The sequence below is a fragment of the Netta rufina genome (genome assembly GCF_964035555.1).
Source record: "Netta rufina genome assembly, chromosome: 15".
Classification (NCBI taxonomy): Eukaryota; Metazoa; Chordata; class Aves; order Anseriformes; family Anatidae; genus Netta; species Netta rufina.
Genome location: NC_140138.1, coordinates 16,724,062 through 16,735,758, shown reverse-complemented (window position 1 = coordinate 16,735,758; position 11,697 = coordinate 16,724,062). Strand labels below are relative to the sequence as shown.

Genomic DNA, 11,697 nt, shown 5'->3' with positions numbered 1-11,697 from the left:
TTGTTTCCCGCCCATGTTTTCCTTGCAGCCCAGCTGCCAGCGGGAAGGGTGTGATGTGTCCTGGAGCTGTGATGCCGTGGGTCAGCGGTGATCACAACTCCTCGAGTGTGGAAGCTGTCTTTGCATCCTGCACCCTCTTTGGGAACCAGGCAGGGGAAAACCCAGCCCTCCGCTGCTCTGGAGCTGCCCCCTTGGCCAGAAGGAGTCCTGAGATGCTGGTGGGAGGTGCATGAAGTTCTTGGGTCTCCAGCAAACCCCTTTCCTTGGGGTCTGGTTCAGCTCTGAACGTGTGCTTGCAGTATTGAAGGAGGCGGCTCATCTGCGGAGGAGCAGGATACCGAGGATGAGATGAACCAAGAAGCTCAGACCCCACGGCGTAGCGCTGGATGCTGTCAGTGGCCAGGCCCCAGCTAGCTCTGCGTCCCAGTGAGGTCCCCAAGCCCTGTGCAGTGTCTCTGCCCTTCCCACGGGGCTGCACATCAGAGCCTCCTCTCTCCCTTGGCTGGTGGGTCCCTGGGCAGCTCTCCAGCGGGTGGCTGAGGATCCAGGCCGGAGCTCATGATGGGAATGATGAGATCATCCATGTTTGGCATCACCAAAATTTTCTGTAAAGAGGAATCCAGACAAACAAGTGATTTTAAGTTCTACTACCTGAGCGCTGATGCTCTGGCCTGAAAGTGGCTGTGGCAGGAGCCACAGGGGCAGAGATCAGGGCTGAGAACAGCTCCTGGGCTCCCAGCTCCTCAGCTTTGAATATCTCCAGGTAGGAACAAGCAGGAGCAGCTGATTTTTGGCTGGCTCACCTGTACGGAGGGTTTCAGGAGTGGTTGTGGCAGAGGGCAGTGACAAGTGCCTTGAGGATACTCAAAGGGGTTACTCTGGGGGCATTTGGGAACCTGAACATCTGTGGGGAACTTTCTGTTCTTTGAGCAGAAATCTCAAGGGTGAGAAGCAGAAAACAAACCAGCAGGGTTTGCTCAGCCCTTTAACAAACCCAGCCCTTCGGGACAGGCACCTGAAATTCATGCTGCAGCTTCTTCTCAATCCACTCAGTGACGTGGAGGAACGTCACCTCCCGCTCGCCCAGCTTGGGGCGCACCTTCAGCTCCAGCTGGGGTGGGACACGGAAGCTGTACCTGCGAGGGGGAGGACAGCAGCAGAAAGCATCAAGCACCACGTCCCACGCACGTGGCACAGCCCCCGTGGCCAGCTTGTGGACCCCCCGGGAGGAAGGAGGGCAGGTACCAGACACGGTCCGTGGGCGGCGGGGGCACGTTCACGGCCAAGGTGCCCGCCAGCTCCTGCACCTCCACCGTCAGCAGCAGCGGCGTGTTGGAAACTTCCTCGATCTTCTTTTTGATGAACTCGTTCTCGGTGGCCTTCTGGAAGTACTTGGACTTGGCGATCTTATCCACAAAGCGCAGGATCTTCCGGCCCGTGCTGTTCCCGCTGACGTGGCTAAAGCGAGGGGAGCCGCGGGGTGAGACCCGGAGCCGTGCTGGTGCTCAGGACCCCCAGCCACCCGCCACCAGCACCCCGCAGGGATGGGACTCCCTTGCCAAGGGCTGCCACGATGCATCGGGACCCCTGCCTGAGCCTCCCCCAGCACCTCCCTTTCCGCCCCACAGCCCAGAGCAGCCCCTTACCCCTCAGTGCCGGGCGGGGGCACCCGCTCTCCTAGGGCTCCTGCGGGCTCTGCGGTGGTGATGTCCTCCTCGTCGGAGGAGCCGGCGCTGGATGACTCCGCGTCGCTGTCTGCCAGCAGGATCAGCCGAGGCTTGGCCCTGTGAGCCCTGGGCTGCATCAGTGTCCTGGCACCAGCACCCTCTCGCCTCGCTCAGGTGGGAGGATGCGGATGCCACCCAGCCACGCGCGGTCACCTTACCCCTCTCCTCCTGCCTCTGCCGGGCCGCTGTCCTCTGCGGCACCCTCCTTCCCCAGCTTGCAGAGGTTCATTTTCGTCTCAAGGGTCATCTGCAAGGAGCCGCTGTAGGTGACCTCCATGTCCACCCAGAGCCCTGCCGGGGAGGGAAGGGGCGAGCCCCTGTCAGTGCCACAGGGGCTGAGGGCTGCTCACGTGCCCACCAAAACCTCCCTGCTTTGGGGACCGGGCTGGCACCTCAATAACAGCTGCTGTGCAGCCAGCCCTGGCATCCTGCCACTCTGCAAGGCAGCAGGGTTCGTACCTCGGTCGTTGATGGTGGGCTTGGAGGTGCTGAGGATGGAGGGGATGGACGTGCCCATGTCCAGCTCCGTCAGCGTCAGCTCGTTCATGAAATACGGGAGCTGATGGAGGGAAACCACACAGGGATCGTCACCACAGCCTGGCACACACCGTAAGGACGGGACGGGGCTCTCCTTGCCTCCCGTGGCCCCTGGGTCATTCCTGCTTCTCACCTTGATCTTGCTTAACTTCTTCTGGATCTTGCTGGCCACCTGCTCAGCCCAGTACCGTTCCCGGAGGAAATCCCAGAAGATGCGCCCCACCAGCGCGTTCACCCAGGCCGTGCACCCCTCGCTGCGCCCGGCCGCGTCCTCGCCGAGCTGCGGGTGGGGAGAAGCCACGAGCGCCTGGAGCAGGGTGGGACCTGCAGGCTGGGGCTGTGCTCCCCAGCACCACGGCTCGGCCACCCAAACCATGGTGCCAGGAGGGAGGAGGTGAACAACAGGGCCAGGAGGCAGCAGCACTGAGGGCTGGATCTGCCCCACTCACCTTCCCGGGCGTGGGGCTGCTCTGCACGCTGTGAGGGGGGCTCTGCTCCGGGCTGCCCCCCACCTCTGCCGGCACGAAGCGGGCCATGTAGGTGCTGTAATCCAGAAAAATCTTCTGTCGGACATTTCCAGCCAGGTCCTTGAGTCTGATGGCAGAGGGGATGTCCTCGGTGCTCCCTCCACTGCTGCTGGCAGCGCTCTGCGGAGCCAGTCCCATGCCTGGGGACACGGGGACACGACCGGGCTGGCTGCAGCGAGGGGTGACGTGGTGCCCCTGCTGCTGCACAAGCTGAGGGCTGGTGAGCCCTGTCCCAGCTCCTTCACCTCCCTCCCTGCTCCCTGCTGCCTTCCCAGAGCCTGTCCTGGCACGGGGCAGCTCCCAGCCCCGGATCAGTCCCGGTGCGGAGCAGTGGCCTCGTCTCACCTGGCCTGGCTTCCCCGCGGCTGCTGCTCGGGGTCCCGTGGCAGGCTCGCAGGAGGTGCTGGTACCACTCCTCCTTCTCCCTCCCCGTCCGCCCGAAGAGGTACAGGCACCTTTCCCTGCAGTCCCCCGGGACGTCCTGGGTGGGCACCTGTGGCTTCTTTGTCCCTTCCTCCCCCTGCGGCTCCGTGCCATGTTCATCGCTGCTCCTGTGCTCCGTGTCCACCCGGTCTGGGAAGAGGATGCAGATGGGGTACTTCTTGTTCCACAGCCGCTTTCGGGCTAGGCAGGGTGGGCAGAGGAAGACCTACAACACCGAGAGTGGCCGTGAGGCACTGCGGGTCCCTGCGAGGGGACAGCCCCCTGCTCCCAAGGGCAGCTCCGCGGTCACCTTGGCATCGGTCATGTCGTAGCAGCGCTGGCTGATGAAGGTGGCCTCGAGGATTTCCTCCGCGAAGGCGGCCCGGCGCGGGATGTTGTTCTTGGGGTAGGAGAGCTTGAGGGTGGCCCCGTCCAGAGTGGCCAGCACTGAGTGCGTGAGCGATGGGTGGTAGAGCTCGGGGTCGTAGACGTGCAGCTGGTTCAGCCAGCCCTGGAGGGGAGAGGAGCCGACTGCCCCGTGGTGCCGTGCAGCTTTGGGCAGCCCCAGCACCCAGCTCCTAGCACCCAGCCCCAGCACCCAGTGCCCGCGGCCGCCCCTCTCCTACCTGGAGGCCGTGGGCTCCCCGCGGGCCCCCCGGGAGCAGCTCAGGGCGCAGGCGACCCCGCAACGGTGGCGGCTTGAGCAGGAGGAGCAGGATGGCGAGGAAGCCCAGCAGCAGCCCGGCGGTGAGCCCCAGGCAGAGCCCGGCGGCGTAGGGCGGCAGCGGCAGAACCAAGTAGCCGTAGGCGAGGAGCGCGACGCAGGCCAGGGCCCTGCCCGGCACCGAGCCCCCCGGCCGGGCTGCTGGAGGCTGCTCCGGGGGCTCGGCCTCCTGCTGCACGACCTCCACCACCTGGATGACGTCCCCGTAGGAGCAGATCTCGTAGCGGCAGTTCAGGCTGGGCTCCCAGGGGCTCCAGTCCCGCACCCGGCGACCCCCAGCCCCTCTCCCCCCCGGCTCCCCTCGCCCGGGGCTGCCCCCTGCTTTCAGCCGTGCCGTGGGGCTGCTCTCCTCGGCCATGAGCCGGCTCAGCCGGCTGAGGGGCTCCTGCACGGCCTCCGACAGCCTCCTCTTGGTGTCCTCCAGCTTGGCCTCCCGCAGCCGGAGCAGGGCGGCGCGGCTCTCCGACGGGGAGACGCTGGGCGAGGACGGGGCCGTGCGGGACTTGGCCAGGCTCAGCCGCGGCTGCGGCCCCCGCGGGATGTCAGCCAGGAGCATCCCCACGGGCTGAGGCGAGGGGAGAGGCTTCGTGTCCCCATCCACAGGGAAAACGATCCCGGGGCCGTCCCGGCCGCCGCTGTCCTCCCTGGTGCTGGCGGGATGAGGAGGCTTTGTCCCATCGGTGTCCCTGTGCCAAGGGGAGCCTGGGGATGGTGCCAGGGTTGGGGAGGCGTCCGCTGCTGCCACAGCCTGTTCTGCCATCGCACGCATCGCCGACGGTGCCGGTGCTGCCGAGGGAACGGGAGGGAGCAGCTCAGCTTGGTGCCACGTCGAGGCTGCCTGAACCCCTGAGCACGTGTGTGATATCGGGAGGAAGGATGGGAGCTGCAGGCCAGGCTCTCAGGACCACCGTGGGGCTGAGCCCAGCACCCAGAGCATGGGGCTGAGCACGGGGAGCTCGTCCTCCGCCCCCACCCCTCCTCTCACAGCATCCCCGCGGCAGGAGCGGGGCTGAGCAGGTCCCGGCTGCAGGTGGGTGCTGCCCCTTGGGCTGCCTCGTGCCTGGGATGTGCCTCAGCCGGGATCTTCAAAGCGTTTTCCTACCACGAATTAATTACAGGCTGCGTCGCAGCTGCCTCCAGCTCCATTTATGTAATCTCATGCTTCGCGGCTTTCGCTTTGCTTCTGATTTACACGCGCCAACTGTCAACCCCGAATAATCTGGGGGGGCGCCCCGGGCTAGGGGAAGGGAGAGATCACAGCAGGTCCTGGGGCTGGCAGCCCACGGGGAGCGGTGCTGGGGAGCTCCTTCCCTCGCCTGCAGCGATGCTCTGGCAGGATCTGCCCCCTCCCAAGGGCGTGCTCCTCGCATTTACTCGGCAAACCCAGCACCAGGATGGCACCACCCAGGGCTCCGGCACCCCCAGCGCACCCTGAGCCTGGTGGCTCAGTGCCACAGCTGTCCCCAGTGCCAAAGCTGTCCCCGGTGCTGCCAGGGCCCCCCCCAGCCATGGCCGTGCCTACCAGAAAGCCCCGGTGCTGATCCGTGGCCCTGTTGTTGGCTCAGGGGCTCAGCAGCTCCCCTGCGTGTGGCACGGGCTCGGTGCTCCGCTGCACCCTGCCTGGTGTTTGGTTACCTCTGCTCCGGTATTCCTGGGTTATAAAAGCTAAAAAAAAAGAAAAAAAAAGAAAAAAGGAGGTGGGGGGGGAAAGAAAAAGTCTGTTTCCTGAGAGACCATTAGCAGAGTGGAAGACTGAGATAATAATAGCCTGGGTTTACATGGGAGTTTTCAGCTGGCAGGGACAGCGAGTACAGCGGGGGCTACGTGTGCGCTGCTGAGACGCAGCCACCTCTGGGGAGCGGGGGTGGCCGGGGGGGTGTGGAGCAGGGGGACGGACCCTGGGGGTGCCACAGCGGGGCCACCAGCACCCCGGTGGGGGCTCCGTGCGGGGCAGCCCCGCTGAAGGTCTCAGCTCAGGGCTCAGCAAGCACATATTGAGCCTAGAGGTGTCTCTGGAGGCAGCTTTGGAGGCTTCTAATCTCTCTCTTTCTGGCTCGGGTGCAAGATCCTGGCTTGACGTGGTGCAGAAGGAGACACAAGCGCAGCCTGGACAGGGGGGTGTCCCCGAGCACCTCCCCGTTCCACACCCCCCTTTGCACGCACAAGGCAGCAAAAGTGCTCCTGCCGTGCTTCGCTGCCCGGTGCTGGCTCACGCCCATCAATGATACCTACACCCTCCCAGGTAGGCCATTGCCAAAATGGTGTTTGCTTTTGATGTAAAAACAAGGAGAGTTAATTGAAAAATTAATCTCCAGCAGCCCTCTGCAGCTAATGAGAGCTGCCGGTGGCTGCCGGAGGCGGGCTGGCACCGCTAGCGGGGATTGTGGCAGAGCTCTGCCTCCTCCCAGAGAGGTTTTTATCACCCAGCCAAACAAGTTGGAAATCCCTCGTCTAATTATCTTCACAACATACTGCCACTGAAACCAAATTGCTGTGGTTACGAGTGCTGGAGCTGGAGAGCTCCCTGCATTATCCTGTGATTAAGGAGCGCAGGGCTTTGAAGAAAGTCTCGCTGCAACCTAAGGACATCAATTTTCTGCGCACCGGCATCTGACAAACGCAGAGTGCTTCCAGGCAGAATCCGAGAGCTTTTAGAGCAGGCACGGCTTCACCCCCTGAAAAGGCTTCAGCAGAGGGGCCGGGTGGGCGATGCTGCCGCCACGCAGGGTCCCGGTGGCTGCTGCAGCTGCTCCCGGAGCCTGCCTGCTTTAGGCTGCCTGCAAACCTGCACCTGGAACGTCTCCGTGGTGGTTCAGCCTGCTCGGAGCCTGCCTGGTGCCCCCCTCGTTTGAGCTCGGTGGCTGAGGAGAGGCAGCACCCGCTCTCCACAAAGCAGCACGGAACGTCCTCGGCTCCCCACCACCCCAGCCTCGTCCTCCCTGCGCCTGCCATGAGCCATCAATCCCCTGGGCTTGAGCGGGAGCGCGGCGGAGCCCGCGACGCACGCCTGACCTAATTTAAACCAGCAGCACGCAGAGGGCAGGAGCAGTGGCCCTGCGCGGGGGGCTCCACGTGCCGGGCAGCTGCAGCCCCCGGCTCTTGCTCCGGGCTGTGGGATGTGGACGTGTCACCATCAAGAGGGCCCAGAAACCCTTTAAGCGCTTTGCTCCAGGCCTCGGGGCTCCTGCAGCTCCGTGGGACGCTCACCCCCGTTCGGCTGAAGGGCTCCCCGCGTTTTCGCTCTTGCACCCAGGAGGGGGGCAGCGTGAGGGAGATGCCCGCAGGCTGAATCATCCCGGAGTCCTCGGATGAAGCGAGGGGGGAAGAGCCTCGTGGTGCTGCCTGCTGTTCCCGAAGGAGAAGCTCATCGCCTCCCCGAGCCTGCCAAGGAGCCGCCTGGCTCCTGCTGCCTGCAGCTCACCTTCAGAGCACAGCCGTTACCTTGCGGCACGCCGGGCTGCTGCCACCTCCTCCTCCGGGAGCCCTCACACCCCACGTACCCCACGGGGGCACCCAGCTCACATCCCACACCCCCCCTCCACGCCATCCCCGCAGACCCAGGCCCAGAAGGGAAGGTCCACACAGGGGCTGCTGGAGCCCGGCTGCCCCCCCTTTGTCCCCTGCTATTAGGGTGGCGGGACGGGCCACCATCCCCGCTGAGCCTGCACCCCACAGCGACCCCCACTTTATGCCCCGTGGTGCCCGCAGCCTGTCCCGCACCCCTCCGGCAGCGCGCGGGGCTCCTCGGGGGTGCCTGTCCCCATGTCCCCATGTCCCCCTGTCCCTCCATCCCCCTGTCCTTCTGTCCCCACGTCCCCCCTGCTCTGTCCCGAGCCCTCCTGGAGCCGCTCACCGAACCCCAGCCCACGGGGGGGGGAGCCCCCAGCCCCGTGCCGGTCGCTGCCCGGCCCCCAGCACCGCTCCGGGCACCGGGGCTGCCCCCGGCACCGCTCCCTGCGGGGGTCCCGCTCCCGCAGCGCCCGTACCTGGCCCGGGAAGGGTCGCTCCTGGGGCCGGGGGGCCGGTACCGGGGGAGAGGGTGGCCGGGGGGGGGGCAGCGCCGGTGCCGGTACCGCAGGGCTGATGCCGGTGGCGGTGCGGAGGGTCGCTGCCGGTGCCGGTGGCGGAGGTGAGGGCTCGACCCCGGTCCCAGCGCGGGGTCTGGGTGCCCGGTGCAGGGCTCGGAGCTCGCCCCGCTCCCCACCGGCGGTACCGGAGCATCCGCAGGACCGCGCCGGGTCCCGCTCCGCCCCGCCGAGCTCCGCCCCGGGGCCGGCTCCGTTCGCGTTCAGCCGGCCCCGGTGCGGTGCGGTGCGGTGCGGGGGGGGGCGGCGGGGACACACACACACAGCCGGGACCCCCCGTCCTGACCCCCCCGGTGTCGCGGAGCCCCGGCAGGAGCCGCCCCCACCCCTCTCCCGGTGCTTCGCTGCCCCGGGGGGGGAGACGCACCGGGAGCACGCGGGGGAGCGGGGCCGGCCCCGCAGCACCGGAGAGGCCCCAAAAAGCCCCAAAACAGCGGGACGGGGCTGGGGGGAGCGGCGGGGAGCGGGGGAGACCCCCCCCTCGGTGGGACCCCCCCCCCCTCCACCGCACGCCCCCCGGTGGCCCCGGGGCTCCGCGGCGGGCGGAGTGGGCGGGGCTAGAGTGGGCGGGGCATCAGGGAGGGGGCGTGGTCAATGGGCGGGGCTTCGGGGGTGTGGTCAGGGGGCGGGGCGGTGGGTGTGACAGTGGGCGGGGCGGCGGGCGGGGCGGCGGAGGGGGGTGCTCCGCCATGTCGTTCTGCTCCTTCCTGGGGGGAGAGGCGTTCCGAGACCACTTCGAGCCGGGTGAGCGCCGCCGGGTGCGACCCCAAAGGTCGGGGGGGTCCCGCTAGGGGTCGGGGGGAGGCTGGAGGGGTCGGGGGGGTCGTCTATAAAGGGGGCCGGGGGGGGGCGGCGTGGCCGGGGGGCTCCATCCTGCGGGGATGGGCTGGGGGCGAGCCCCGGGGGGCCGGGGGGAGGCTGGAGGGGCTGGGGGGGCTGCCTATAAAGGGGGTCTGGGGGCGAGCTCAAAGCCCCCTTTTGGTGCCTAGCCCTGGGTTGGTGGCTGCCCCAGGGGGTAGAGCCCAAGGGTGCAGGTGTCCCAGGGCAGCTGACACGGCCCGGGGGGCTTCTCGGGGGTCTCAGTGCTGAGCCCCCCTCCCTCTGCTATCCCCCCCCCCCAGGCATCTACGCGTGCGCCCGGTGCGGCTACGAGCTGTTCTCCAGCCGCGCCAAGTATGAGCACTCCTCGCCCTGGCCGGCCTTCACCGAGACCATCCACGAGGACAGCGTGGCCAAGCGCAAGGAGCGCCCGGGGGCCTTCAAGGTGATGGGTCCCAAATGCTTGGGATAGGGGTGAAAAAAGCCCGTTTCTCATAGCAGGGCCCCAAAAGGCCCCTTGTGACCCTCTCCTTGTGTCGGCAGGTGTCCTGTGGAAAGTGCGGCAACGGGCTGGGCCACGAGTTCCTCAATGATGGGCCCAAGAGGGGGCAGTCCCGCTTCTGAATATTCAGCAGCTCGCTGAAATTTATCCCGAAAGGTAAGGGCTGCGCCTCACCGGGCTGGCTGTGTCCTCGTGGTTATCTGTTGGGGTTGCTGCCAGCCTGGCTGCACGGTGAGGGATGCGGTAAGCCTGGAGCCACCCAGGCCCCCAGCAAATCCCACACGCCTCAGCCTGGTCAGTGGGTGGCTCTGTGGGGGCTCTCTGACCTTGCATGGTGGAATATGGGGCATTCTGGATGTGCCCCAGGTCCCTGTGTGTCAGGGGAGCAGCAGAACCGTGGAGGCTTTTTGCTGGTGCTGCAGTGCCAGGGCAGGATGGCGCTGAGCTTTCTGGCTCGTTTCCTGCAGTAATCACGTGCAAGGTTTGAACATTGCTTCCGCTTTATGGTAGGCAAAGGCCAGTTCTTTCTGCAGCGGTTGTGGTGCTGTTTGCTTGCCCAATGTCAGAAAAAGGCTTTGGGAGGCTGTGTCTGAGCTCAGGGCAGCACCCCAGCCGTGTCTTGCTGTTCTGATTATCTGACTGCAGTGCTTGTGAAGCACTGTGTGTGGCAAAGTAACTATAAACTGGGCTGGGGGGTCTGGAACAAAACACAGGGGCCCTGATTTCTTTCCTCCCCCTCTTCCAGGCAAAGCAGATAAGGACCCGAAGGAGAAATAAGCGAGCTGCTCTACACAACATGCTGCTGGGGGCTGATCCTGCGTTCACATCTTGGGGTGCGCTGGGAGCAAGAGACCCCCCGACAAAGCTCCTGGTGCCCCCAGGCCGACTCCATGCTCCGAGACATCCCCATTCTGGGTGCTGGGAGGGAGCTGGGAGGGGAGGGGAGGCTGTGGCTGCCCTGCACTTGCTGGGGGCCAGGTTGTATGACTCATGCCTGAGGTTATTTTGCACGAGTTAAGCTGAAGGCTGCAGCTCTTCATTTTACCTTCCCTTTCCCCCTCCCATCTTCCCCCAGACATCCCTGCCTCTGCCAGCAGCTGCTGCTGAGTCCTTTCTGCTTTGCCCACTGCAGCAGCACCAGTGCCTGCGTCCCTGCCTCTGCTGGGTGCTGGGGCAGTTCTGGTGGTGCCCAGCAGAGCCGGGGCTGCCCCAGCACCGTGGCCAAGAAGGGCAGATGCTGCCTTACCACCGCTGCCACCCAGAGCCTCCCTACTGACGTCTCGGAGGGGGGATGGCGCTGGATTAGCGGGGAGCAGAGCCTGGGTTAATCTCTGGTGCTATTCTGGGCTGGGATCATGGTATGAATTGCCCTCTGTAAACCCTTCCAGGATGCTGGGGCAAGGATGTTCTTATGACCCTGCTGGACAGCACCCGGGTGTTTTACCCCTCGACCCACCACCGTGCAGGCAGCAGAGGGGGGTTCTGCATTTACTGTGTCCTCTGGGCCTGGCTCTGGCTCTGCCTCACAGCAGACCTGGTATTACTGTGTTGTAACCCTCGTGGTGTGAACGGTTCCTCCTTACTTTATGCTGCTGTAAGGGAGGCCAGAACCAGGCTCACCGACTGTACCTTGCACAACTCAGGCTTTAGGAGTCACGTTTGCGTTCTCTCTGCACTCGAAAGGGCTCTGACACTGATTTCTCCTTAATTCAGGGTCTGATTCGTGGCCTTCCCTCGCTGCCCTGCTTTGCTCACTGCCCAGGAACCAAACCCTCCTCTTTGGCATCGGTACAGGAGGGTTTCTGGGGACAGCAAACCTTTGACCCGTGGGTCTGATGGTGTAACTGGTGCAGCACGTGAGCGGGGTGGTGCAGCCACGCCACAGCGTTACGGTTCAGCTGCACTCAGGGCACTTTGGGGGCTTTTCTCCACGTGCTTTTTGCCTCCTCAGGCCTCCTGGGCTAGAGGGAAGGGCACCGGCCACAAGTGCAATGTGCCAGCTCATTCCCTGGAGCGCACTGCTCATCTTGTACCTCTTCGAACACTGAAAATAAACAAAAAATAAACCATTGATTCACTGTGTCAGAGAAATAGCTGTCTTATTTTGTCTTTTAAAAGCGTTCCTGCTGGTGCCTGAGGAGTTTGCAGCTGGGGTGGTCCCCCAAAAGCTGGGGTGGGTTTGAGCCTTCCCCTGGGTTTTGGATGGGAGGATGTAGATGCACTGGAAGTCTTCAGGCTTTGCCAGAGTCAAAACTTTAACCGGGGATGGTTTTCTTTAACCTTAAGTCACCATTTCAGCTCAACTACAGGTGCTTTTAGGCTGTTTCAGTGTGTTCTTGCTAAATCACAGCCT

At 64.8% G+C, this 11,697-nt stretch overlaps 2 protein-coding genes across 2 annotated transcripts; one reads left to right on the top strand and one right to left on the bottom strand.

The window, feature by feature from the left end:
- Nucleotides 1–479: 479 nt before the first annotated feature.
- LOC311214918 (testis-expressed protein 2-like) lies at nt 480–5,585 on the bottom strand (the record flags this gene model as incomplete). Its single annotated transcript, XM_084295785.1, has 12 exons — nt 5,461–5,585; nt 3,841–4,724; nt 3,525–3,725; nt 3,137–3,440; nt 2,714–2,931; nt 2,398–2,571; nt 2,187–2,286; nt 1,886–2,018; nt 1,647–1,784; nt 1,246–1,458; nt 1,016–1,136; nt 480–605 (listed from the first exon to the last, which is right to left on the bottom strand). The coding sequence occupies exons 2-12, from the start codon at nt 4,705–4,707 to the stop codon at nt 480–482; spliced, it is 2,595 nt and encodes an 864-aa protein (XP_084151911.1). The 5' UTR covers nt 4,708–4,724; nt 5,461–5,585.
- A 3,097-nt stretch (nt 5,586–8,682) lies between these two features.
- MSRB1 (methionine sulfoxide reductase B1) lies at nt 8,683–11,417 on the top strand. The gene is made up of 4 exons (XM_084295995.1): nt 8,683–8,767; nt 9,145–9,287; nt 9,386–9,500; nt 10,090–11,417. The coding sequence occupies exons 1-4, from the start codon at nt 8,713–8,715 to the stop codon at nt 10,119–10,121; spliced, it is 345 nt and encodes a 114-aa protein (XP_084152121.1). The 5' UTR covers nt 8,683–8,712; the 3' UTR covers nt 10,122–11,417.
- The last annotated feature ends 280 nt before the right edge of the window (nt 11,418–11,697 follow it).